Source organism: Malaclemys terrapin, chromosome 8 (assembly GCF_027887155.1).
Source record: "Malaclemys terrapin pileata isolate rMalTer1 chromosome 8, rMalTer1.hap1, whole genome shotgun sequence".
NCBI classification, from domain to species: domain Eukaryota; kingdom Metazoa; phylum Chordata; order Testudines; family Emydidae; genus Malaclemys; species Malaclemys terrapin.
In genome coordinates, this window is record NC_071512.1 from 54,418,412 (window position 1) to 54,446,177 (window position 27,766).

Below are 27,766 nucleotides of genomic sequence, written 5' to 3' on the forward strand. Positions count from 1 at the left end.
TGGAACAAACAAACAATCTGCACAGAGTAGAGAAAGTCCAGTTAAAACTGTAGAAAGTTCTGTGAATGTCTGAAGGTACTTGCTTTGGCTGCTTCTGCATGCGATGGATTCTGAGGTATCCCAAATTGCATTCTGTAGTTCACAGGAGGTTAGCAAGCCTAATTCAATAAATTTAATGATTGATATCATCATATTTAATTCAGGCCCTATCCAGGCACAGCAGTATATGGTGGTAGTAGGTTGTGGGAGAAATAGAAGAGCCATTCATAAGAACATCCATACTGGATCAGACCAGTGGTCCATAGAAGCCAGTATCCTGTCTTCTGACAGTGGCCAGTGGCACATGCTTCAGAGGAGATTAACAGTAGAGGGCAATTTTGAGTGATCCATCCCTTGTTATGCAGTTCCAGCTTCTGGCAGTTGGAGGTTTAGGGACACCCAGGGCATCTTGTCCAAGATCAAACAAGATGTTGCATCCCTGACCATCTTGACTTCATGAACTTATTTAATTTTTTTTTGAACCCAGTTATACTTTTCTCCTTTACAACATCCCATGGCATCCACAGGTTGACTGTGTGTTGTCTGAAGTAGTACTTCCTTTTGTTTGTTTTAAAGCTGCTGCCTATTAATTTCATTGGGTGACCCATAGTTCTTATGTTAATAACACTTCCCTATGCACTTTCTCCACACCATTCATGATTTTATAGCCCTCTTTTAGATCCCCCCCTTAGACATCTCTTTTTGAAGTTGAACAGTTCCAGTCTTTTTAATCTCTCCTCATATGGAAGCTGTTTCATACCCTTAATAATTTTAGTTGCCCTTCTCTGTAGCTTTTCCAATTCTAACACATCTCTTTTTTGAGATAGGGCTATCAGAACTGCACACACAATTCGAGGTGTGGGCGTACCATGGTTTTGTATAATAGCTTTGATATTTTCTGTATTAACTATACAGAGAACAGTTTCTAAAGAAAGCAAGGTGTTCCCCCACACTATAACCGACACCCCAAACTGAGGATTATTTCATGTATATGTTGGGGGGCTGGGAGAACTGGCAGGATGCCATTACTAAGAAAAGGATAAAATTATAGAAAATGTGATCTGAAGAGAATGCTTTCTATCCTAGACCATTTTTAATAAAAAAAAAAACAAAACAAAAAACGAAAGTCAACAGCACTTGTGAGATCCTGTTCCTCGACTTGCTGTCCCCTTAATCCTGTTTTGCAAGGCCTCCCATCTATCTGTCTTGTATCTTTCCCTTCTATTTAGAACTGTTAGTACTCCGATAAATCAGAGGTTGATTTATGTTATCGCTAGTGCCTGATGGAGAAGTTAGTGACCTCTTGGAGTGATAAGATTTACTAACTTCTTTTTTATACTTGTTCCTTTCATCTGGTTCATTGTAGTATAGCATACTCGCAACTCCACCTGGGGAACAAGGGAGGGATAATTTGGAGCCAAAATCCGTAATGTCTGTCACAATAATTGCTGTGAGCAAGGATGAATTTTGTCTGAAACCCAGTTCTCCCATGCCCAGGAGGGCTTAAGTAACGAGTTGTGTTCATTAGCTAGTCTTTCTGATCCTCTCACTCAGAGCAGTGTCAGTGTCATTAGTGGAGAATCTGAGGCATTGCCATAGGGTAATATTGCTGTTGCTAGGTCAAAAGCCATAACAGCTTTGACAATCCTGTCATCGCTAGGACTGTAGACTTGCTAGCATGGCTTCTGAAAACTAAATTGCTAGGTCTCTACCTGTTTGGTCACCATTTCTGGTGACATCCTGCTAAAGAGTCTTTAAGAGTAGAACTGGAGAGGATGAGCAACAAGGCAGCAGGATTTTGTTCAGGCTACTGCAGGATCTTCTAAGTGTTCACATCTGTTCAGGGAGCCTGCAGGTTTCACTTGTCCGCAACATGTACTGTTTAAATGGAAAAGGTGAGATGACTGAGGCTGCAGCATATACTTGGTGGAGAAAACCTCTGCCAGAGACATTCATAAGTAATGTTTCAGGAACTGCCACTGCATCCTGAATGACAGCACAGCTTGGAGATGCAAAAAGAAATTTTCCCAAATTTCATTGGTCCGACAGCGTGATCATATAGGACACTTGACAGTGACAGCACCCAGATGATGGAGAAGAAGATACCTTTGTATCCTCCTATCTGTATTGATTCTTGTTGGTCCTAAAGCTCACCCTCTTAAGGCAGATGAATTTTAATAGCTGTAATTTCAAGAGCAGCCAAATAATACTGTTTATATTGCTTAATATAGTCTTAAGTTAATGGTGACTGGCTAAGTGAGAGTGTTAATGAAAAAGATGAGAGCAGAAAGGATGATCTGCTGATCTTTCATTTCATGAGCAATTAGGGATGGAAAGGTCTAATTTTTATGGAACTCTTTAAGAAGAGCAATTTACTATATCACAAGTAAGCAGTTTTCCTTTCAAATACACAACTGCAGTCTAACATGGTGCTGCAACACTCTAAGAAAAAATGCAATGCTGTATTTTAAATAATTTGTATTTGGTTAATTGGATTTGTGGTGTTATTTCTGTGGGACTCTTTATTTTGGGTTCTCAAAGCTCTTCCGAAACTCTGTGGAGTAATTAATTATTGCATCTGTCCACAGTCCTTAAATTTGCATTCCCAGTAGAGGTGGTGGTTCACCACAATGTTTACTTCTAATTAGTAGGACCTGATCATCATTCTGAAAAGTGGATAGACTGGTAAATACGTCCTCCCAAAGGAACAATCTGAATACCAGTAGATCACACTTCATAGAGGTGCTTGAGAAAAGTCACCAGAAGAGAGATCAAATCAAGTGTGACAGATTTTGCACCATCTTATTCTCTCTTCGCTGTAATTAATATAGTTGGAAGAAATGCTCTTTTATAGACATAAGTGGCAAAATAGTTGTGAAGGCTTAAAATAACCTGTCTACTGAAATAACCTACACAAATGTTTGTTCTACCCCACCAAAGATAACCCATACTTACATAGGACTTTTCATCCAAGCATAATAGTGCTTTACAAAGATAGGTTAGGATTATCCCCATTTTACAGAATTTGATGCACAAAGATGTTAAATGAGTTTCCCAGAATCCTACAGAAAGCCTGTGAGAGAGTTAATAAGAATGATCTCCTGGCAATTGCAATGCATCTTGCTACATTGTAATAGATTGTGCCTTGGGACTGTAGAAAAAGGTTTGCAGGAACTTAGAGAAAATGTTTGCAATGTAAAATGCTTGTATTTTACAGAGCATACCAGTGGGATAAAAAGGAGTACTGCCTATAGGCTACATAGGGATGTTTAGTTTGTGTGCAAAAGCAGCAAAGTCCATTTTTGTGTGGAAGCACTGCCATTGGTCAATGTTGAACAGAGACCGGTATCCCCTCGTGCTGAGCTAGTCCTTTCCTGCCATTTCCTCACCAATATGCCTGCTTATTATGAGATCCATAGAACTGATTTCAGATAGTTATAAGGATTGACAATAAATGCATTTGTGGGTTGCATTAGCTGTCATTCTGACAGTGGTTCTCATGTAGATGAGTTATTTCCGCTTGTCACATTCACCCCATTGCATTATGGAATAGATGGCTTAATGGAGGCATGTCATTCAGTGACTAACTAGGCAGTAGTTAACTTAGGATGGGTTTTGTATATCCAGTCCCTAGTATATTGCAAATGAGCTTTTTATTTTGGATTGTGACACTACAGTTCTGGTTCTACTCAAATTTACTGGGGAAATCCTAATGATCTACCCTTACGTTACCTGCACAAAATTCTCTGTTACTCACACTCTAGGGCACCCCCTTTACAAGTTCCTAGGGCTCAAGGCATAACCCTCTTAATTTAGGCACTCCCACCCTTTCCCAGTTCCTAAGGCTCCAGGCGAAAGACACCTAACTTTACTCCTCCGTGGGCTCCAGGCTCTTCTACTCTGTGGGCTCTGGGCAAACACCCTTTCCCTGTGGACTCGGGGCTTAATCTTTTGCAGGTTTATGGGGTCTTTTACCAGTGGAAGAGCCCTATACAGTAATATCCTACGTAATCTCTATTTATTAACAATCACCAAAACCAGAATGCACATGCTACATATATAATGCTCACCACTTCCAATAAAATAAATTAACTTTTCTTGATAGCCAGTCAGGATCAGGTCCATCTGGGGGACTCCAGTTTCTGCACGGTGTCATTGGCAGAGTGTTGAGGTGTGGCAGCTCTGTTCTTAGGGCTGTGTCCTGGAGCTGGTTCCCCCAAAGAACTTCCCTTTGGTCCCCAGTTTATATAGTGAAACTTGAGCCCAGCTTAGCTATACCTTAACCAATCATTATACTAAACATTTTACTAACCAGTCCTGACATTGTAACAAAATTCTATAACCATTCCTACCCCACCACCTTAATTAATTTACACCTGGCAAAATTAATTATGTAACAGACAGAAACAATTAAAGAACCAGACAGAGATTATACAGAGAAACAATAGGGAAGTGGGGACCATAGTGACAAAACAATAAAGAAATGAGGATTTCACAACCACAGTTATTGATAAGCGATTTCTTGACACACAGAATGCGATCAAACTAAGTTTTCTTTAAAAGGGGGGAGGGATAGCTCAGTGGTTTGAGCATTAGCCTGCTAAACCCTGGATTGTGAGTTCAATCCTTGAGGGGGCCATTTAGGGAACTGGGGTAAAAATCTGTCTGGGGATTGGTCCTGCTTTGAGCAGGGGGTTGGACTAGATGACCTCCTGAGGTCCCTTCCAATCCTGATATTCTATGATTCTATTCTATGATTCTATGAACCACCTTAAGATCTGATTCTTTATCTGGTGATAGTGGTGCCATTAGGACGGGGTCTCCTTCTTAACAGCCTGATATTCCATTGTTCTAGTGTAATTTAGATGGAATGTGAGGATGTGACTTCTTGCTTCTCAGCTAATGGCTGCTGCACTTTTAACCTAGTTACCATCCGTCCGGGTTTCCCTGGACATGTCCAGCTTTTTCAGCTTTAAATGGCCGTCCGGGGGGATTTCTAATAAAATAGAAATGTCCGGGATTTCCCCCTTCCCCTCATGCAGAGTGCGGCGCGGCTGATTGGGCAGCTGGGCCTGATTGAAAGCCGCTCGCAGCCACTGGGACCTCTAGCAGCCAGAGTCCCCCTCCCCCCCCCGCTCCCTCCTCCCCCGCAGAGCAGCGCCAGTGTTTGGCTGCACGTGGAGCCCGCAGCTCTCCCTCGGCCTGTGGGGGGGCAGGCAAGGGACAGGGAATGGGGGTTAGATTGGTCGGGGGTTCGGGGGGGGCTGTCAGGAGAAGGGGGTGTAGAGAGCGGTTGGGGCAGGCAAGGGACAGGGAACGGGGGTTAGATTGGTCGGGGGTTCTGGGGGGGGCTGTCAGGAGAAGGGGGTGTAGAAAGCGGTCGGGGCAGTCAGGGGACAGGGAGCAGGGAGACTTAGATAGGGGGTGGGGTCCTGGGGGCAGTTAGGGTGGGGGGAGGTCTCAGGAGAGGGCAGTCAGGGGACAGGTAGGGGGTAGGGGAATTCTGAGGGGGGCGGGAAGTGGGAAGGGGCGGGGCTAGGGCGGCACCCTGTGTCCTCTTTTTTGATTGATGAAATATGGTAACCCTATTTAACCTGGCTGCAGATGAAGGCCTTAGGCTTTAGGTCTTGCAATATGTCTACAGTAAAAGGCCTTATCCTTAAACTTAAGCCAGGTCAAGTTTGGCACCACTTGATGATTGAAGGCTTTTAATTCAAGCAAGTGGCAGAAGTCTTACACCTGTCAGTCTTATGCCATGCAGCAGTGCTTACCTTAGATTTAGAAGGTTTTCTGATAATCCCAGACTTCTTGTTGCTTTTATCATAGCTTTCACCATCAGCAGAAACCACACTAGCTGCAGCAGCGAACACACCAGGAATGCTTATCAAGGGCCATTGTACTCCGAGCCAGGTCTTCAATAACCCTTGGCATTGATTTTAGCTGCATTGAATAGAATATAGTTTTTACATTCTGCAAGATAATTCAGGAGGGTAAACAGATAACATTCACTAAAGCAAAGTCAATATTAACTACATTCACTGTGATATTAATTGTGCGGCTCTGCTGTGGAAAATGGCCCTTTTTTGGGGGGCAGGGGGTCTGTGTTTAGAATGGGTTATAATTTGCAGATACTTTATTATTATCTCAAAATGCTAGTCAGATATTCTGTGTCCCCTGAGGTGCTTTTAGATTTCAGGATATTTGTTTTTCTGATTTGTGTGTGTGTATTTTTTACATACATTTCCTTAACTTTCCACAACAAAAGGAGGCAGGTAACACAAGTGCTGCTACCCAGCACTGAGAGATTGGGCAACCCTTGGCCTTACAGAAGTTGCAGTTTTGCTAATGTGAAGATCCATAGAAATCAGCGTTTCAGTGTTGCAGGCATTATGTGCCTACAGCTTTATATGCTGAAATGCTAAACCGTTTCCTGTGCCATTTTCCTATTCAAGCATGCATATTTGAGCAACATATTGTTGTCATGGGATGCTCTCTGTGTTGTTGCCCTCCAGAGCTTCTAATTCAAAGTATCTCCAGGCTGCCTGACTTTGCTTCTCCAGGTCTCACTTCCCATCTTTGAGCTCTCTTGAAGGTGGTTTCAGTATTTCTGTAGGTGATAAGCAGCAGAAGTTTTGATTTCTAGAAGAAATCATATACAGGGCCTCTCAATTGGTAAAAGCACACTATCCCCCTTTCACATTTAGAGACTGAGAGCCCTTTTCTCCACTCCATCGCAGAAACTTCAAATGCCCCTGTCCTGCAGAGTTCCTGAGATCTGCAGCAAAGGGGATAGGGAGAAGGTTCTGCTACTTCTCTCCAGTGGATCTTAGGGGCGATGCGCGAGTGGAGCTGCCTTTTTGTGTCCCATAGGAGCCAAATTGCACCCAAATTCTACCTGTGTTCCACCAAAAGATAATCACTCCTGGTCTTTGTTTTAAGCTTCCTACACTAATTTTCTTCTTGCCCCTTGTTTTTAGTCTTTTCCCTACATTGTCTGTGTCCCGTGTTTGAGATATGGCAGATGGAGAGTTATGTCCCTTATGTGTTCCTACCTTGGGCTGATTGAAGGCTGAATCAGGCCAGAAAAGGTCTGCAGTCCCCTAATTATACAGGCAGTCCAAGGGAGATAATGGAATCCATCTTTTCCATACTGTCAGGAGAAGTGAGGAGATGAGGGAGCAGTTTCTAGGGACACTGTCTCTTCCTGAATCTCTGTCTTCCTAACAGCTTTCTGGCAGTTTCCCAGCACTTCATTATGTGAAGAAGTAGCACTGGGTGAAACTGTTTTTGTTTAAATAGACCCTGACATTACTATAAACATACCCAGCATGTATTATTTCTGCTGAAGTGGCAGGCATGTAGTAAATGGAAGCTCTGGGCGGAATATCAATGTCTTGATTTTTTCCAACCTTCCGTGCAGCATTGAGAGGGCCACTAGGACTAGCCAGTGGAGATTGAGATATAATTGCTTGCCTAGATCGGTAATATCTCTTGGTTACACCACCTGAATACCAATGAGAAAGAAGGAGGATGTCAAACAGATTTGTGGGGAAGAGAAAAATAGGGGTGGAAAGAAAGACAAGTGATTAAGAGAAGAGACCAAAAGGCAGAGTGAGTACAATAGATTGTTTTTGTTTGAAGTCTGTTACTGGGGAATGATTTGTATTTGTAATGAAATTTTCAGGAGCAAAGCACATTACACAATCAATGATTTAGAAAGAAAATGGGGGAGGGGAAAGTATGCAGCTTGACCCAAAGTGCCAGTGAAAAGAATACTCCTAGGGGTGAGGAGAGAAAGGGAACAGAATCCAGGATGAGTAACTGGAAATTAGCACATCCCTTTTAGCTTGATGGATAATGCACCAAGAGTTTTTAATTGAATTCTCTCCTATACTGCCTTTCTCACAATAATTGACCTCAATAACTCTTCTTAAGGCAATTTAGCTTTAAGCAACGTTAAAACTTGACATCACTTTGCTGTGCAACTGGCTACTTAGGTGAAGTTTCTTCAGCTCCAGCTTCACTGACTCGCTGCCATTCTATATGTTGTTTCTGAGAAATAGAAATCTACGGCCAGATCATTCCCCTCCATGAGCAGAGTGTTCCAAAGACAGTTTGGGAGTACAGAATATCTGAGGCATTGTCTTCCCTTCCTTGCATCTTATGGATGTAATCCTGCAAGTGCACTGCATGGCTCAAGCTCTGTATATGAAAAGAGGGCTTGTCTGAAGAATGTTTTCTCTATGGCATCTGTAGAATAAATATAAAATTAGAGAATTAAAAGTTAGCTTTAGTTTGGTTAAAGAAAGATGTATTATAAAGAAAGGCCCTAATTAGCAAGTAAAAGAAAGGCCTTGAAAGTAGTGAGTTATAAGGCCAGAAGGAATGAAGTAGGGAGGATGTCTGGTTCAAAGAATAGCTAATGAAATAAAGGGAAGTTTCTAAAAAGAAGGCCTCTGACTGATAGGGGTGACTGCAGATGGTTTTAAACAAGACAAAGAGAATCTGTCTTAAAAAGAGCTAACATGGACCTTCCCAACCCACCTACCAATGTTATCTCAAAAATTAGGGTCTACGTGAACCCAGGTGCAACAGAAAAACTGTTGATCAATGAGAAGGAGGGAAAGAATAGAAAGGAAAGGCCTTGGGGAGAAAGGAGGTTATAAATCTTATCTGGATTAAGACTGGAAATAAGGGCGAACTGTCTCAAATTGTTTTTTAGCTGAAGTCAGTAGTTGGCAGTGACATCACTTTCTTAAAGGGCTAAAAAACTAAACTTGTAAAGGGTTCATTGCTGATACCTGCCTGACCAAGTTGGAGCTGGTCAGTATAGGTCTAAGCATCCCTGAGTTTAGCCCATTTGTAAGTATTTTTATCTAATACTTATCAATGTTTTGTTATGGATGTAGTAAATAGCTTATTTAGATTTTTAGGTATGTTTATAGCAATACCATTTGGCCTTTGGATTTAATAAAACAATTTATGGTTACATTGGTGACACGGTAAAAACCTGCATAAATAATCATCCCAACAGTATTACTACTTTCAATTCCCCAAAGCTGTGGGGAAGCCTTGCATAGGGCTGTCTCTTGGTATCCAGTTGGGGCGGGGGGACTAAACATAGCTGAGAAACGGTTTGAATGCACAATCTCAGCATATTTGGCCCTGGTCCCTACAGATCTTGGTGTTTCTCGAATGATGCAATGGAAACTCCAAGGGGGAGCTTGCAGCCCTTCTGATGTGGACTGTTCCCATGTAAAGGTTGATCAGGGCTCTAGTTCATAACATTCGAAATCTGCACTATAAGCTCACCCATTTGCTGACTCTGAGGTGAATCAAACTTTGGAAGCATGGAGAGGGGAAGGCGGTATGTAGCACTAAGATTAGTTGCACCATGGCACTACATCTGCTAGGTTGAGGAATTTTCTATGCATGCCTCCAAGTAGTGGAGCCTGTGATACATTCTCAAGTGACCATGGTGGTGAGGTGGGGATGTTACCAAACCTGTCCCTTGGTCTCTCCTGGAAAGCCTTATTGGCGGAAGATGAAAAATGCTACACAAAAGTAAGAAAGCTAGTTTAAGCAAAAGATTGAAGAAAATCACTTTTGCGCTATTAATTTTAGTCTCCACTGCAGATAGGCTTTAATGGGTAAGTTCGGGGGGGAGTGTTGTAAAGAGGATGAGTGTGTATTTGACCTATATCCTGCACATCATCTCCCAAAAGTCTGAAAGACATAATGGAATGAATGTACTATTACACTATGCCTCTCATTTTCACCCCTATTAATTTTATTGTGTTACCTCACATATATACACATTACATTTCTATCATAATTATTAAAATGAAAAGAAGAAAGAGGACAAATCGAGCTATTGCCGTTTTTGTGATCAGGAAGCAGCTCTAGGAATTTTTATTGTTTTAAAGCCATATACCTGGAAAATGCACCACCACAGTTTTATATTATTGTAGAGTCGCTTTTGTATTGGGAAGATTTTTATTAGGTTTGTTAGTAAAGAATCAATTAATAAGCAATTGCAGTCACTGTGCAGAATGACACCTGATAAAAAAGATGAGGCAAAAGTCTCAGCTGTACAATCCAATATAACATGTTTTATTTTTATGAACTCTTTATGGGCCCAAATTTAGGTTCTAATTCAAAAAGAAAATAAACAGTACATTTTTTTCTTCTCTAAGTATTAAGAGTGTGACAAATATAAAAGGTAAGAGAATACAGCAGGAAGCAATATAGTCAGTCCTATGCTGGAGTGAGAGAAATAACTTGTTTACAAAAATATGCCTACAAACTAGCAAGTTTCCCAAATAAGGCAAATTTAAACAATTATTTCCATATCAAGCACAACATATTGAAGTGAGCTTGAGGAGGAATTAAAACTGTAACTTAAAGGAATCTCTGATAAGACTTTCAGAGAGTTTATTTAGCCTGGTGGGACAGGGAGCTTGGTTAAAAGGGGAACTACCATCGGTCATGCGGAGTTTTGGTGGACAATTTTGGTGCTGCTATAAGAAATGTTTAAAATTATGCAGCGTCATGCTGTTGTTTCTCTCTTGCAGCTCAAAACCACAGTGACACCCAAGTGTTCTTCTACCTGTGGATTGTCTTCTATTTAATCAGCTCCTGCTACACCCTTATTTGGGACCTGAAGATGGATTGGGGTCTCTTTGACAAGAATGCTGGTGAAAATACCTTCCTTCGGGAAGAAATCGTCTACCCACAGAAAGTGAGTACACAGCCTTTTGTCATTTTGGGGAGGGTCTGCCAATGTTTTAACAAAACACTTTGGATTAAAGGTACATTCTGACTGGCACTGGACTGTCTTAAATTCAGTGTGTCAGAAGTTCAGATTGTATAATCTGTCCATTACCGAAGAGAAAGTCCCATCCTTATTATGATTATTGAAAGCCATAGGCGCTGACTCTCTGGGTGCCCCAAGACTGGAGCACTCATGGGGAAAAAAATTAACTGGTGATTAGCACCCATTGGCAGCCAGCTTCTCCACTCCCCTGCCCCCCCAGTGCCTCCCGCCCGCCAGCAGCCCCACCGATCAACTTCTCCCCCTTCCTCCCAGCACCTACCGCCCGCCGCAGTCAGCTGTTTCGCGGCATGTAGGAGGCGCCTGGGGGGGCATGCTCAGGGGAGGGGGTGGAAATGAGTGGGAAGGGACAGGGTGGGCACTTGGGAGAAGGAGTGGGGGGCGGGGTCTGGGGCGGAGCAGGGGTGGGAAGAGGTGGAACTGGGTGGGGACTTTGAGGAAGGAGGCAGTTGGGGGCAGGGCCAGGCCCAGAGGAAGCCAGTGCCTATGTTGAAAGCTGTAAGAGGCATATACTATATTTTAGTAATACAGATAGCAAAGTAATATCCATTGTGACGGGTTCAGTCAGAAAGACCCCCTTGGGACTGTCACCTGATGTGCTGAAATTACCTCTGAGCCCGTTTTCCCTGCCAGCTTGGGACTTCCAGAACCCTGTCTTATTGAGGCAGACATGCTAGCCTGCTGCAACACAGACCTAGGGTCTGGTCCACACCTCCAAAGCTGCAGACTTAACTTGAAAACAGCTCAGCAGGTTACCTGTCCCCAGCACCCAGACACCCAGTTCCGAATGGGATCCAAACCCCAAACAAATCTGTTTTACTCTGTATAAAGCTTATACAGGGTAAATTCATAAATTATCCGCCCTCAATAAGACAGAGGGCATGCTACACTTGCAGATGTAGAGCGCTGGGAGTTAAACCAGCCTTCGGAGACCGCCGCAGGGAAAACGCTGCCGAGTTTTTACACTGTCAGCTGCAAACGCATTGGCATGGCCACATTAGCAGCTCTTGCAATGCCACAAAGAGCTGTTGATCTTTCACCATGATTCCTGAATATTACAGGTGGTTAGAGCAAAGGGTGATATGCAGGTAATCCCACAAGTAGAATACAGCCGTTATATTAGATACTTGGGTACGTTGAGGATCAAGGCCTGTATGTAATTTGTCTTAAGAACATCTTAAAATATAAAGGAATAAAAGATTTGAAGTGGTTCAGAAAAATTTGTAAACTTCTAATAAAAAAAAAATCAAAGCCCTTTCCTTAAATTTTGAAATGAGCACTTTAGGAACTCCCAAAAATCTGTTTTTTAATCTGGTCTTTGTAGGTACTCATGCAGCTATTGCAACCTGATGTAAGAAATTCTGAGGTGTTATATTTGTAAGAAATCTTTTCAGTATTTCTCTGTTCCACAACCTGGTGAATCTGTGGTTGGAAACAGTTTTGTTTTAAATCAAAACAAGTAAAAGTACAATAAAACTAAAAACCTGGTGAAAAACACTCTTAAAAGTCTCTTACACGTAAATAAACAATTGCTATGCAAACGTTAGCTGCAGAAGGAGAACCAGGGTAAAAACAATAAATAACAAGAGAAATAAATGTAGGTCTGGTTCTCATATGGGGAAGTTTGCCCTTGTCTAAATCGGTTTAGAAACTGATTTAGTCAAGTCAATGCAACACTTATGTGGATGCTTATTTCAGCTTAAGAATGCTGTAGATTGATTTAAGTTAAATCAGTCAGGAATTGGTGGATAATGTTTCCACACAAGAGGGCTGAACTGATTTAATTTAAATTAGTTTCAAAACAAATTTAGTTAAATCAGTATAAATCTCTTGTGTAGACAAGCCTTAGGTAACTGGGAGACTTAAATACTGACAGTCATATATATCATACTTAATATGGCCTGTGTCTAGCTCTGGTGATCATCTCTACCTTACTAGAAAAGCTTATTTTAGGGTCCCAGAGTCTTCTGTCTGGAGAAGGAAGATGGAAGAGAGGTTAAACTTGGCACTGTTATATTTTCCCTGCATAAAGTCCATAGCCATCAGTGGTTGTATTGAATGGTATTGAAGAATTAATCCCAATAAATGTGAAAGTTAGTGATGGAATTGGCTCTGCTTCTCCTTGGTCATTTGGCAGGTATTCTTGCTCTGTGTTGAACATGTCAGCTGACCTGTCCTATTTTACTCTTTGCTCCTCAGGCCTATTACTATTGTGCCATTGTGGAGGATGTAATCCTGCGCTTTGCCTGGACCATCCAGATCTCCCTCACTTCCATGCAAGTCTTTCCTTATGCCGGGGACGTCATCTCTACTGTCTTTGCACCACTTGAGGTTTTCCGGTAAGGTGGCTCAGCTAAAGAGTATTTCAAACTGCTTGTTTATTCCTTTTGTTTTACAAACAATAACACCAGAAAGGTGGGGAAGTCCCTGGCTTTCCATAGGCTCATGGAGCTGTTGTTTGAAAAGCCATAAAGTGATGAAAACACAGAGCGCCAAGACTCAGAATATGCACTAAATCTGAGCAAATTGCTGGCTGAAAGAGGGCTATGGAATCTTTCACTGACCCGTCTGGGATTCAGAGACCCCTGAAAACACACAGGCCTGAGACCTGGGTTCTACCTCACTCTGTTGTATTTGCTAGGGGCCAATGTCTTACCTGAGTTTGTTGGGGGAATTTAGCAAGCTCACATTTTAAGCATTTTCACTGGTAAAAATTATTGAAATTTCACTTCAAGGCTAAATTTACAAATTTTCCCAAATCTCTTCTGCTTTTGCAAATTATTAAAAAATGGAATTCTCACTGTGATCAGGCACTTCCAGAGCATTAATGCTGTCTGCATGTTAGTCTTATATCTGGAATCACATGTCTGCTTGAGATGAGCAAAACAGCTTGCTTTTGAATCTCACTGTGTGTGGGGGGGGAGGGAGTTATTTGTATTTATTCCTCCTAACTGATAATCCTTGGGCTACCTTGATACCAGCCATGCTGGGGTAATCCTCACTGTTAAAACTATGAATGATTCCACCAAAACTGTTTGCTTCCCTGGAGAAGTCCATCAATCTACTGCTGTGAAGCAGTGTAGCAGGTTGCTCCTTGTTAGTCATTCACCTTCCCAACCATTTACTTCTCTCCAGCCTGTCAATTTACAGGGCCTTGCCCTCATAGGGTCTATGTGTAATCCCAGGGAAGTGTACACAGTAGCATCTTTGGGACTGCATCACTGCTTTGCCAAAAATTGGTGACAGCTGTGAAAGTGGTACTTAGTTTTTATATTATTCCCTTTTCTCCTTCCCTCTCTCCTTCCAGGCGGTTTGTGTGGAATTTCTTCCGTCTGGAGAATGAGCATCTAAACAACTGTGGCGAGTTCCGTGCTGTCCGGGACATCTCAGTGGCACCAATGAATGCTGATGACCAGACACTACTAGAGCAGATGATGGACCAGGAAGATGGCGTCCGAAACCGCCAGAAGAACAGGGTGTGGAAGCGTAGCCTGAGCGTGTCCCTGCGCCGACCTAATCTTTCTTCACAGTATGTATTGCTTTGCCCTCTTGCACAATAAAATTTGAAGGGATTAATTTATTAATAAGTGTTTTGAGGTGCCATATTGGAGACATAACTCTAAATAGTTTGAAAAGAGAGGACTGACCCAACTAGTAAATAAACACATTGGCATTTTTACCCTCTCACGCCAAGTCTCTGTAGCATTGATGCAGTTTGTTCAGTAAGGTTGACTAACCAAGTGTACTTTCGTCAGGTACGGAGTTCTGTTTAAATAAACACATTTAAGGCACAGTTTATCCCTCAGACATGCAGTGAAGCAAGGTATGTCATGTATGTCATAAGATAAGCTCTGTGTGTGTGTGAAGCACAGTGTCAGATTGAACAAGAAATTTGCACAGTAGTATATGTCCACCATCTGAGGGCAGGATTGATTCCCTAAGGCCTTGTCTACACTGCCATTTTACAGCACTGCAACTTTCTTGCTGAGTGCTGCAAGTTTCAGCGCAGTAAAGTGGCAGTGTAGACAGTACACCAGTGCTGGGAGCTACTCTCCTCATGGGAGTGTTTTTTTGTTTTGTGTTTTTTTGGGGGGAGTTTTACAGCGCTGGGAAAGCTTTCTCCTAGCACTGGTGCCGTGACTACACAGCCACATTAAAGTGCTGCTGCAACGTTGCTAGTGAAGATATACCCTAAGGAATGTAACTGTATGCAGTGTTTAGTGTGAGTATCTGTATACAATACCTGTAGGAATAGAATTCCTTGTATAAAGGTCATAGGCACTGACTCTGGGTGCTCCGGGGCTCAAACACCAACGTAAAAAAAAATAGTGGGACTTGAGTGTGGAATGTGATGAGTTCTGTGCTGCTGACAACTTCTGCCCTTGGGGCAGGGAGTTTGTTTATAAACAGAGGCAGGGTGATTAAGATAACAAAAGGCTCATTAAATTAAATTAAGAATTATTAGATGATCCTGAAAGCATTACCAAGCACTCCAGTTAAAAGATAGGAAACAAAGGGTAGGAATCATTGGTCCATTTTCAGAATGGAGAGAGGTAAATAGTGGTGTCCCGGAGGGGCTTGTGCTGGGACCAGTGTTTTTAAACATATTCATAAATGATATGCAAAAAGGGATAAACAGTGAAGTGGCAAAGTTTGCAGATGATACAAAATGACTCAAGATAGGTAAGTCCAAAGCTGACTGCAAAGAGTTGCAAAGGGATCTCTCAAAACTGGCAACAAAATGGCAGATGAAATTCCACGTTAAATGCAAAGTAATGCACATGGCAAAATATAATCCCAACTATAAATACAAAATGGTGCCTAAATTAGCAGTTACCCATCAAGAAAGAGATCTTGGCGTCATTTGCAGTGGTCTGGAAGCACTATGATTCCAGACTACTGCAAATTTATAAGAATCCTTCTCATTGTGCCTGTATTATCCTGAACTCATTCTCCAGCTTCAGAAATCTTAAAAATTATCTCCAGTCATCAATGGGACAGACACAACTAAATAATGTGGCTGTCCTTAATGTGTATCAACACAGTACCAGGCAACTAGATGTGAATAAGATTGCTGACAGTTTCATCCAGAAAGCTACAGTGAGACATAATGTCTTTAAACTGGGATGTTAGTGGAGACAGCTTGTAGGTGATTGCAGTGATTTTAATATACTGTAATTCATGATAATGTAATTATGTAGTTCATAACAATTTAATCATTATTAAAGATACCAATGATAGACACATTCAGTAACTAGAATATGAAAAAACATGTATAAATATGCTGAAAATAGCCACCCCCCAAAACTGGCAGAGTGCCCTTCCTCAACACACATATCTCTTCAAAAGCACCCACCAGCAAAAAAACAAAAGTCAGTGCTTATGCTAAAGGTTATTCTAGTTTTACTCCCAGCCTCAAAACATTTGTTTACATTTTGTGTCCCCTGTTTGCTGTATTGTAACTAACCAGTAGAGGGCGCTGTTAACCTCCAGAATTTAGCTGTATCAGAAAGATGAGCATTAGAGGCAGAAAGGTATTAGTCATCCCTCTGTATTTTTATAGGGTGATCTTCCCATCCTGGGGGGAGGGGAGAGTATGAATTACCACATGTCTATAGTAGTCTGCTGGCCTAGATATTACCTGTGTAGGGAATATGTTGGACAGAATGTATTTATCTTATCTATATATTATAATAATGTCTTCCTTCCCCTCAGTGAGTGAGTATTTTTGTTTGCTTGTTTGTTTTTTCCCAGATCCAAGGCTCGTGACACCAAGATATTGATAGAGGACACAGATGACGAAGCAAACACATGAAATGTCCACAGAATCTATTTCCACATCCCTTGTTTTCTTGCTCTACTACCCTTTCCCCGACCAATCCAACCTCTGGTACAGTTCCAGCTGAAAACAGGAGAAAACACTGAACACATTTTCCGAGCTCTTCCGGACCGGATCCTATGGACTCCAACAAGCTCACTGTGTTTCTTTTCTTCTGGTTTAATTTTCATTTTCTACTTTTAAAATAAATATTTACTTCGTTTTGCCAATCAGAGGACAGTTAAAGAAAGAAGTATCTAAGAATTGTTTACAATCACAACAAGGACACAAAACCCTATCTGGATGAAGAACAAGCATCATAGGGACTCCCTGATGGGACAGCACCGAGAATACACTCGGCTTCTGCTTGGCCCAGTTTCGACTGGTTGAAACTGGACTTGGGTTTTTAAATTTGTGTTTCGTTTTTTTCTTTCCTTCATATCCAGCGCTGAGGCACTGGCTGCACTTGCAGGGAAAGTGCACTTAGAGCAGTACCTTCATTCACGAAGCTACTTTTTAATTTGATGTAACTTTTCTTATAATTTTTTTGGAAATACGATGTATTTGTTGCATACAGTTTTCACATTATTTATGAAACTTAACAACCATATGAGAATGATTTTTTGAGTCCTGTGCAATGAAGGCGATAACAGTAAAACAAGGCAGGGGGATGTAGATCTGGATCTCTTTTTTGTGAGGGTTATGCCCTGCAAATACCTCTTTCATGAGATAATTTGCGCCAGTTTGACCCTTTTTCTCTTCAGTTTAGTTTTATTTATAAACCAAAGTTTTTCTTTCTGGTTTTAGTTGCTGCTGCTGTTGCTTCAGAAGCCTGAGCATGTTTCACGTACCAGTTCATGCTCATCTTTCCACGTGGCCGTGCAAAGATAGTGCAAATGATTCTGTTTCAAAGGAGAGTTGTAATAAATCTTGCCACAAGGTGAAACACCCAGGCAAAAAAAGGGGGGTTGGTGTTTAGGTTAAGAACTGTTTTTTCAAAGCCTTAATCTTCATGAGATAAGGTTAGAGTACTGTGCACCCCTGTTAAATAGGGAGCTTTTCCATTGTTCCGCTTCAGCTAACTACAGCAAAAATAAAGGTGGACAAGATGAGGACATGATCTTTTGCATGTGTGGGAGGGGGGTTTGTTACATGTTTTGGTTCATAGGTGGCTACGCTTCAGAGAATTGGCACACCTGACCCAGTTTGCTGTGGGGCAAGGAGGTGGTTGTGTGTTCTCCAGAGGGTAGGGAAGTTGGTAGTAAATTAGAAGTCTTTAATGACATTTTATTTTATATGTTTTGCCAGGCTTTGGCAAAGCGTTCTCTACCAGTCACTTCCTTCAGGTTGCTTTGTTTGTTGCCTGTCTTTTACACCCTCTCCTCAGTGTAGTCTAAAACCAATTAAGTGGTAGGTCAGCCTTGCACTGGAGTGTGAGTGATCATACTCAGCAGGCTAGGGTTTAAGGACATCGTACTGCTTAGCAATTTCAGTAGAAATGATAAGGCCAGCTTGATAAGCTTTGTATATTTTGATACCACCACCAACCTCTTAGAAGAGAGCAACATGAGTGTTTGAGGGCCATGCCCTACACCACTGCAGGCATTAATGCTTGCAGAAAGCTTCAGTGTTTAATATTAATAAAATCTTATTTGTCCTTGCTCTATTGCATGTAAGGTTAACACCAGGGACTGGGGGAAGCTGCTTCAATTCCCTTTAATCCTGTCCTTACCCCAAGGCTCGACTTTACAGCAGGGATTGTTGAAGACTCTGCATCCTTTTCAGATGGGGCATGGTCACTTTTTCTGCTGCTCTGCGTCCTTGTTTTTAACCACTCTTCCACGTATTCCAAGTACTCTCTTAGTTCTTTGGCAGTGCCAGTAGCTAGCCATATACAGTTATTGTTCAGACTCCAAGTGGCAGATTCACACCCTCAACTAAGGAGGAGCCATTTTTGACTTCTGTCCCTTGTTTTGAATTTACATTTCTAGCAATCAGATGCTAGGAATCCCTGCTCAGCTGCTGTTAAATAATTTTTCTTTCTTTTGCCAATCATATGGCTTATTACATATGGCTGGTGCACTGCTTTTTCTTAGTTTGCCTATTGTGCCTCTTGCCCAGAGGAACTGAAGAAGGAAACTTAATTGTATTCATTTAGTTTAAATAGGGCAAAATAACTTTATCATACATTGGTGGTAGTGAACTGGTGCCCCTTGACAGAATGAGCATTATCTCAGTTATCAGCACTGTCATATTGCACCCTGAACTTATCAAGAAACTTTGATGACCTGCTAGGAAAGGCCTCAGCACTACCACTGATCTACTGAAGGTGATAGTGTCATTCAAGTGGAATAGATGATTTGTGTATTGTTATTCCTCCACCAATGCAACCAGGGCCAGCTGGTATTTCGGCACCAGCCCACTCTGGTGAGAGGAATCTGAACAATACAGACTAACCCAGAATTCTGTCGTTGCCCCTTTTGGTGCCCAGGAGTCTGATTCCCCTGATCTTGACTCACTGATGCTTCTTGTTCAGACAAGGACAGATGTACTTGTCCAGCAGGAAGTGGAGTTTGAAATGGAAAGCCCTCTAAAGTATTTCAGTCCACTATTTTGCATTTCAGTGATTTTTGCTGTGTTCACAATGTTCGATTCCACACCAAACAGAGAACTCGTTCTCCTGGGAGGTAACTACAATACGCTGGCTAACAATTGGGATATCATCAGCAACTAAAACTGTCAGAAAATAGTGATGCCATATAGGAGTTTAAAAGGAGTAGCAGCCAAACCAAGGGGCACAACCTGAACTAATCGTGTCATTACTTAAGGAAGCATTGCTTTAAAAAGCGGAGGGTGGGGTCTTACTGATAGCACTCCCTTGTCAAAGGAATGGAAAGTATCATTGTGGCAATTAGGGCATCTGAAAAAATTTTAGAACTTGGTACAGAGAGATCTTAAAGTATCACGGAACAAGTAGAAACCAGTGAAACATTGTGAATGCGTTTCTGAGCTCAGCTAGGAGAATTGAACCTGTTCTGGTTAGTCTGCCTCAGACATGAGTGGTACTGCATGAGCTGATTGGCTCAAACTTTAAACTCGCGGAAGGATCAAGTCAACAAGAACTGAGGTCTTGGTCAGTTTTTTCTGCAACGTATCAAAACTCTGGGGGAAGAGAGAGAATTTTGTTCTGTGTTTGTCAATATACTGCTTCCACCTTCTTTCTCTTCCCACCCTGCAGAAGAGCACTCTGTTTCGGGCTATGTTTTCCCTGCCAAAAAAGTTGGGTTGGTTTTTTTTTTTTAGTGTGAGAGAACTAATTGCTGTTAGTAACTTGGTGTAAAAATGCATGTTTTATGACCATGAAGACAGCCTGTGTAATGAAGGTGTCCGTACACTTGGGTCAGGATGCCTGAGCTCCTAGCATCATGGTCCAAAAGAACCCAGTTTCCAGAATCACTGTACTCCCTGATGCCGCAAGGGCTTGTATTCCATGACTACACAGAGACATTTCTGAACCATTCGGAATATAGCTCCTCTCAGGAGTTAGTTCTAAAAACCTGTCTGGTTCCATCTGTGAATATACAGTGATATCTTGCCAGTTAAATGAGATATAATCAAGCAGGGCAGCTAGTGAAAGAAATATAACCACCCCTCCTACTGAGTGGTCTGCAAAATGAGAAAGTGAGAAAAGATGTTTCCCCTCTGGTGGTCACACTTCATGAATGACCTTTGCAAATATAACGGAATGGGTGTTTGTGAAAATACTGCTGTAGAAGACTAGCATTACTAAATGCAGAATGCGCAGTGAAAGGAGAACAAGGAACTGGGTCTTTTATCCAGTGGATTGCCTCAAACTCACAGATGGGATAGCAGGAGAGCCAGGAACCTGCTTCCAACTTCCTTAAGCAAAAGCTGGAAAATGCCCATCATCTTCCTATTTTATAGCACCTATGTTTGCCTTTCCTTTTGATCTCTTTGTGTTCTCTCCTTCCCTTCTCTTAAAGGGTGCTCTTCTGCTGGAATTGAGACCTACCCAATGGTTCCGCTTTGTTTTCACCTGAGCTTAGAGTGGATGGTATTTGTCTCACCACTGGATATTTTTTTAAATGGAGATTTCCCCATACCCCTGTAGTTTAGAAGTTCAAGTTGGCCACATTCATTCCCTGTTCAGAGGGGTCTCCATCCCTCCCAGACATCTAAAGTTGCATGGGGATTGTCAGGCAATGTTAATCAGGCAGATCCGTTTCCAGGCTGTTGAGATATTGACCACTGTGAATCCACACGGATCTCTAATTCCCTGGATCTTTCCTCCAGCTTCTGACTGTACTATATGAAAATGAGATTTTGATCACTGGCATGTGCTTATCACAAATCATAGAATTTTTTTTTTCTATACTTTGCTGATAGAAAGGCCAGAATCCCTTTGCTGTGTTCTCTTGGATGAAAGTCATCTATGGGAGGAAGTCAACTGGGCGGGGGGGTTGGACAGTGGATTCTCTGCATAGAACTTCACAGAGCAAAGCTTAATGAACTAGGGCAGAAATCCTGGGGGAGAGCATGCCTGTCAGGCTCATTCTCTACTAACTTTACTGCTACCGTTCCCTTCATATTCTCCTGCTTTCTTATGGCTGTATCCTGAATGTCTCAATATATTCATACTTCTGAAATTCAGATACATTTTGGAGGCAAATTTGCTTGCCCTGCCCTCCCCTATCCTACTTCCTCTGTTTCTTCAGTATCACTGTTTATATCAGGGTAGTGTCATGAAGATCAATAGAGAGGAAGCGACAGAAGATTTAAGCATAGAATTACAGGCAGAAGTTCCCGCTGTGGTGCAGTGAGACTGAGCCATCCTCTGAAAACGGAAGCTCTTCTTGCTACTATTCTGTCACCTCCTGTTGGCTGCTCTGATTCTTCCAGGTACCCTTTGCTGCTGCTTCCTACGGGCCAAAATGAACAAATTCTTTCCTTCTCCTCCCCTCCATAAGTCTGCCAGCCTTGTCTCTAACAGATGATTCCTTGCATAAGCCTTCTCTAAATTTATCCTTCAGTCTTTGCCTCTGGGCAAAGGAGAGGGGAAGAATGCACTGGGCTTCGTAGTTTTCAGTATTGCCCATATGAGGCTTCTGTATCTAGGATCATACATCTTCACTGCAATGTGTCTGTAGAGGGGGATGGAGGATTCATTATTTTGGGCTGCTGCACTAGTTGTGCCTGTGTAATATCCTGGGGTATTTTTACCATGAATCCTCAAGGAGCGATGGGGATCAGGGCCAAAATTTTCAAACTTGAGTATCCCAAGTGAGGCATCTGAGTCCACGTTTGGGCACCTGAATAAAAGTAGCCTGATTTTCCAAGGTACTGAGCAGTTACTGTTGGGTGCTCATTGTTTCTGCAAACCAGGTGACTCTCTTTTAAGTGCCTGATTTTAGGCACCCAAGTTTGAAAATGTCTCGCCCATTTTGGTGATTTAGCAAGGCCTACCTTGAAGAGTTTAGCTGACGTTAGCTATTCAGAGCATGAGATCAACTTGGCTAGGAAGTGGATTGAATGTCTAACCATGCTGCTTAAGTCAGGGCTTCACGCCCCCTCCCCCCCATCCCCCCCACACACACCTTTATCTCTTCCACAGTGGTTCTGAGTCACTCCAAGGGGTAGAAAGCTGTTCTGCCTTAAGCATTATTTCTGGAAGGCTATTGATTTATTTTGCTCACTGGAAAAGAGGGGATCAGGACTCCTTGGGGAAGGGTGGAGAATCATTATACTAACTTTAGATGTAATCAGACTCTGAATTGTAGATCGTTAAATCAAACTCCGCCTCTGTAACATCATGACATCTGTGTGACTTGGGTCCTAAAAATGACTCTGCATACTTTGGGGCAAATATGTAGACCTGCCACAACATGGATTTAACCCAGTACTGGATCAAACTGCTACTCTAGTTTACCCATGGGATATCAGTCCCTACCACAACTTAATGGGAAAATCACCAGAGTGACAAAAGAAATGTGGATTTCTCAGGGGAAAGGGGCCTTTAATATTGGTAAATCCTGGGACCAATTCCCTTGTCACTGCAGCCCACACAAGTGTGAGGTTGCTCTGGTCTGTGTGTATCTCACAGCAGCATCAGTGTGTTGGTGGTCAGGGGAGTTATATCTCCAGGATTTCCAATAATAAGGCCATAAAATATAATTCCTTTTGAGTTCTTAAAACCAAATTGAATGAGCCCTTCAGTACAGACAATGAATCTCTTCAGCCTGTAACACTTTGTGGCTGTCAACTTCCTTACTATCTTGTCAATCCTTCTATCAAACAAACAGTATTTGGAAGGGACCTGGGATAGAAATGTATTTGCCACTTCAGAAATTGTCCCTTGCCTCTCTGCCATCTTTCTGTACACCCCTCGCTCCTGCTGTGTTGATCTAAATGATTATTCTATGAAGCCCTGAGCTGTAGATGTCAAAAGTAACTATGGAATGTGATTAGTCCTCTGTGGGTGCTTTCTTTCTTTCCTCCTTTCTCTTTCGCTATCTCCTTCTCCACTCTTCTTTTGGCTAAGTGGAAAAGGTGAGGACAAAGAATTGCCGCTTGCTTGGACTCATGATGTATCTGTGACTGCGCTATTAGCTGTCTCCTTTTTCCTTCCCAAATGGATATAACATTTTTTAAGTGTGGAATACCCTTCTTGATAAGTAGGTTTTTAAAAAAATGCACAATGTGGTACTGTTTCATAGTTTCTAGGTGGTTGTATAAAACAAAGTCAACTGTGGTTATGTGTTTTTAAAAGGAAAAAAAGTGATTGGTTACTAAATCTGTCCTTTTTTCATTATTACAAGCTCTTTGTTTTCCAATGATTGGATGGCTCCTTTGTCACTGGTGTGTGGTGTGTGTGTGTGTCCTTTTTCCTCTCTGGGTTGATGACCTTTTCATTTCTGAACATTGACACTACCATTACTTGCTTAACTCACCTGTAGACTTTACAAGCCAAACTGTGATGGGGTTGGGTTTCCGGGAAGGATGGCTAGCTTATTTATTGGGGTCTCTTTAAGAGAAAAGGAGATCTGAAGCTAAAGATTTGCAGGCTGCAAACGTTGGTCCTGGGCAGCTGTATGTTGGACTGTGAATAGCTTGTGACTTACAGAAAAAAAAAATACCCTAACATTTACAACTCCAGTGCTTTACATTTTGAAGGCAACAGAAATGGCTAGAAATGTTTGAAAATAATCAGTTAAGATCACATCGACATCTAAAAGGTCCCACAAATCAGAAGGCCTGTGGCTACAAGCTTTGTGGGCGTGAAAGGCTGCCCCTGTGTGAGGGAGAAAGGGGCATCGCAAGTCATACGGATATAAAGGGCTAGTTCAATTTGAGCCTTACACCAATACAGAATCTTATCTGCCCAGTGTCAAGAATCCTTTCCATAATACTTCTGAAATCAGCTACCCTGGTAGCCAGCTACAATTAAGCTGTTTTCTGCACCACTTCAAGGAGATCTATTGCTAACAACCATTGTCTGTAACAGGTCAGTTCCTACTAAAAAAGTGCCTGGCACTATCCTAGGATTTGGCAAAAAGTGTACCCTGAACAATAAATTGACATTGTGTAGGTGTCCTGTGCACCTGTCAGTAATTGTACACAGACCCCCACACACACGCTCTTCCATACAGAACCTGTGGCAGATTGTCACCTTCTGCGTTCTTAGGATCAGAAAACTATATATCACAGTGGTTCTGCCACTCTAGAGAAGGACACACAGTCAAACATCTTGTATCTTCCAACAGACATTAAAGTATGTGCAATCTATATTTTAATGGTCCAGCTAGTGACAATGCTTTTCGTCTCTCTTAAAGATAGAGTATAACAACAAACCAATGCCACCTGGCTTGTATCTTATCCAGAGCCCATTAGGTGATGTCTGTGTGTCAATGGAAACAGTGGATTCTTGGATAATCATCAGAGTGAAAAGCCCCCAAGGATGCATGTAGGGAGAAACAACAAAATTATCATAAAATGGATGCAAGTTAGTAACAGAGTGGTTACATTTTAAGGGCCAGGTCATCTGGGGCTAGCCAACCTTGTTTAATCAGCCTCATAAAAGGGCTGAGAAACTCAGTTTTGAAGAGGAACCACAGGGAACAAGTTGGGCTTTTGTGGAAGGCCCTGAAGTAGGGTCTGGAAAGACTCGAGGGATGTAGCCTGGGAGTCAGTGCTCTATCCCAGAGCAGGGAAGATGGAAAGGTAGCCCAGAGGGGATAAGACTGTGACAGGGACTCTAAGGATGATGACAACTCTGGAATAAAGGTCTCTCCCACAGCCAGAGACTTACTAGTAAGCCAGAAGGGACTGGGACCTTAGCCTGGGGAGTGCGCTGAAGCTGAAGAGAAGCCCAAGCAGGGCAGAAGAACATTTTGTTTGGGACTTTTCTTTGGAGTTTTGTTACCCTGGAAGGAGGGTGAACTTTGACCCAGCCAGAGGGTTGAGCCATGTGGATCCCTGGGACAGACAGGAAACCCTGGTGAGGGGAATAAATTGAGGCAGGGAATACTTGCAGCACCACACTTTGCCAGCAGGGGGTATTACAAGGCAGTATGCCTTATAACAGTGGAATAAACTATATGAAGAAATGTACTTTTAATAGGGAAGGTGGAGAGAAATAATATGAAGATGGTCATCACAGTGCCCGGTTCGAACTAAGGATTAGATTTTTTTTGCTAGGTTGGTTGATTAGGGATTAAGGTCTGAAATGTAGGAAGAATTTGAGCTTATTTTAGAAGAGGGGAGAAAAGTGATCAGTGTTAGTTGCTGCAACAAAAAAGTATATACTCGATGATAAAGGGAAAGAGCATCTTCGCACGCTGACTCACTAGCCTAGCAGGAAAGGCTTTCAACTGGGTTCAAAGGGGACAGGTGACAGGGAAAAAAAAAACAGGCAATGTCATGGTAGGGGTCTGCAGTAGACCATCGAATCAAGAAGAGGAGATGGATGAGGCATTTCTAGAACAAATAACAGAAATATCCAAAACACATGACATGGTAGTAATGGGGGACTTTAACTACCTAGATACCTGTTGTAAAAGTAGTAGGACAAAACACAAAATGTTCAATAAGTTCTTGGAATGTGTTCTTGGACCTGATTCTGACTAACAGGGAGGAATTGGTTGGAAATCTGAAGGTTGAAGGCAATTTGGATGAAAGTAATCATGAAATGATAGATTTCATGATTCTAAGGAAAGGAAGGAGTAAGAACAGTAGAATAAGGACCATAAAAGCAGACTTTAACAAACTCCAAGAACTGATCAGTAAGGTCGCATGGGAAGATAATCTAAGGAAAAAAGGAGAACGGGCAGTTTCTCAAAGAGACTGTATTAAAAATGCAACAGTGAACTAGCCTGATGCAAAGAAAAGATAGGAAGAAATGTAAGAAACTAATATGGTTCCATCAGGAGCTCTTTAATGACTTGAAAATCAAAAAGAATCCTACAAAGTGGAAACATCAAGAAATTGCTAGGGAAGAGTACAAAAGAATAGTACAAGCATGTAGGGACAAAATCAGAAAGTCTATGGCACAAAATGAGTTGCACCTAGCAAGGGACATAAAAAGCAACAACAAGAAGTTCTATTAAGTACATTAAGTACAAGAGAAAAATAAAGGAAAGTGTGGGCCATCTACTTAGTGGAGAAGGAGAGAGAAAAATGGACAACATCAAGAAGGTTGAGGTGTTTAATGCCTACTTTGCTTCAGTCTTCACTAAAAAGGTAAACTGTGACCAGATACTTAAGACAATATTAACAACAGGGGGAAAGAACAGCTTAAAGAATATTTAGAGAAGTTAAATGTAATCAAGTCAGCAGGACCTGATGAAATTCACCCTAAGGTATGTTGGTAACTAGCTACAGCAATCTCAGAATGGTTAGCAATTATATTTGAGAAATCATGGAGGATGAAGGTCCCAGAGGACTGGAGAAGGGCAAATGTGTAGTACCTATCTTTAAAAAGGAGAACAAAGAGAATCCAGGGAACTAGAGACCAGTCAGCCAGCCTAGCTTCGATATCTGGAAAGATACTGGGACAAATTAAGCAAGCAATTTGTGAGCACCTACAGTATAAAATGGTTATAAGTAATAGCCAGCATCAGTTTGGCATGATATGCTCTTGACAAATCCATCTTAATTTCCTTCTTTGACGGGGTTACTAGCCTAATGGATGCGGGGAAGCTGTAGATGTGATATTTCTTGATTTTTAGTAAGGCTTCTGACAGTCCCACACGATATTCTCATAAGCAAACTAGGGAAATGTGGTTTAGCCTAAACTACTTTAAGGTGGGTGCAAAATTGCTTGAAAGACCATACTCAAAGAATAATTATCAATAGTTTGCTGTCAAACTGAGCGAACATGTCTAATGGAGACCCGCAGTGGTCTGTTCTGGGTCTGGTACTAGTCAATATTTTCATGAATGACTTGGATAATGGAGTGGAGAGAATGCCTATGGAATTTACAGATGACACCAAGCTGGGAGGGGCTGCTAGCACTTTGGAGGACAGGCTTAAAATTCAAAACAACCTTGATAAATTGGAGAGCTGGTCTGAAATCAACAAGATAAAATTCAATAAAGACCAGGAAAAATCACATGCACAGCTACAAAATGGGGAATAAATGGTTAGGTGGGAGTACTGCTGAAAAGGAGGGTGATTATGGTAGATCACAAATTGAATGAGTCAATGTGATGCAATTGTGAAAAAGACGACTATCGTTGTGGGGTGTATTAACAGAAGTGTCGTATGTAAGACACAGGATGTAACTGACCTGCTCTACTCAGGCTGGTCAGGTCTCAGCTGGAGTCCTGCGTCCAGTTCTGGGTGCTACACTTTAAGAAAGATGTGACCAAATTAGAGACAGTCCAGAGGAGAACAACAAAAATGATAAACAATGTAGAAAATCTGACCTATGGGGGGAAAGTTAAAAAACTGGGCATGTTTAGTTTTAAGAAAAGAAGTTTGAGAGGGACCTGATAATTCTTCAAATATGGTAAGGGCTGTTATGAGGAGGAGGATGGTTAATTGTTCTATGTGTCCAC

General features: G+C 41.9%; 1 protein-coding gene across 1 annotated transcript in view; it reads left to right on the forward strand.

Annotated features, from left to right (window-relative positions):
• XPR1 (xenotropic and polytropic retrovirus receptor 1) overlaps positions 1 to 23,545 on the forward strand; it is a 243,873-nt gene extending 220,328 nt beyond the window's left edge. Inside the window, exons 12-15 of the mRNA XM_054037215.1 lie at positions 10,614 to 10,780; positions 13,073 to 13,212; positions 14,181 to 14,402; positions 16,628 to 23,545. Coding sequence (XP_053893190.1) covers positions 10,614 to 10,780; positions 13,073 to 13,212; positions 14,181 to 14,402; positions 16,628 to 16,688 — 590 coding nt within the window. The 3' untranslated portion in view covers positions 16,689 to 23,545. The remainder of the gene's footprint in view (positions 1 to 10,613; positions 10,781 to 13,072; positions 13,213 to 14,180; positions 14,403 to 16,627) is intronic.
• Positions 23,546 to 27,766: the final 4,221 nt, after the last annotated feature.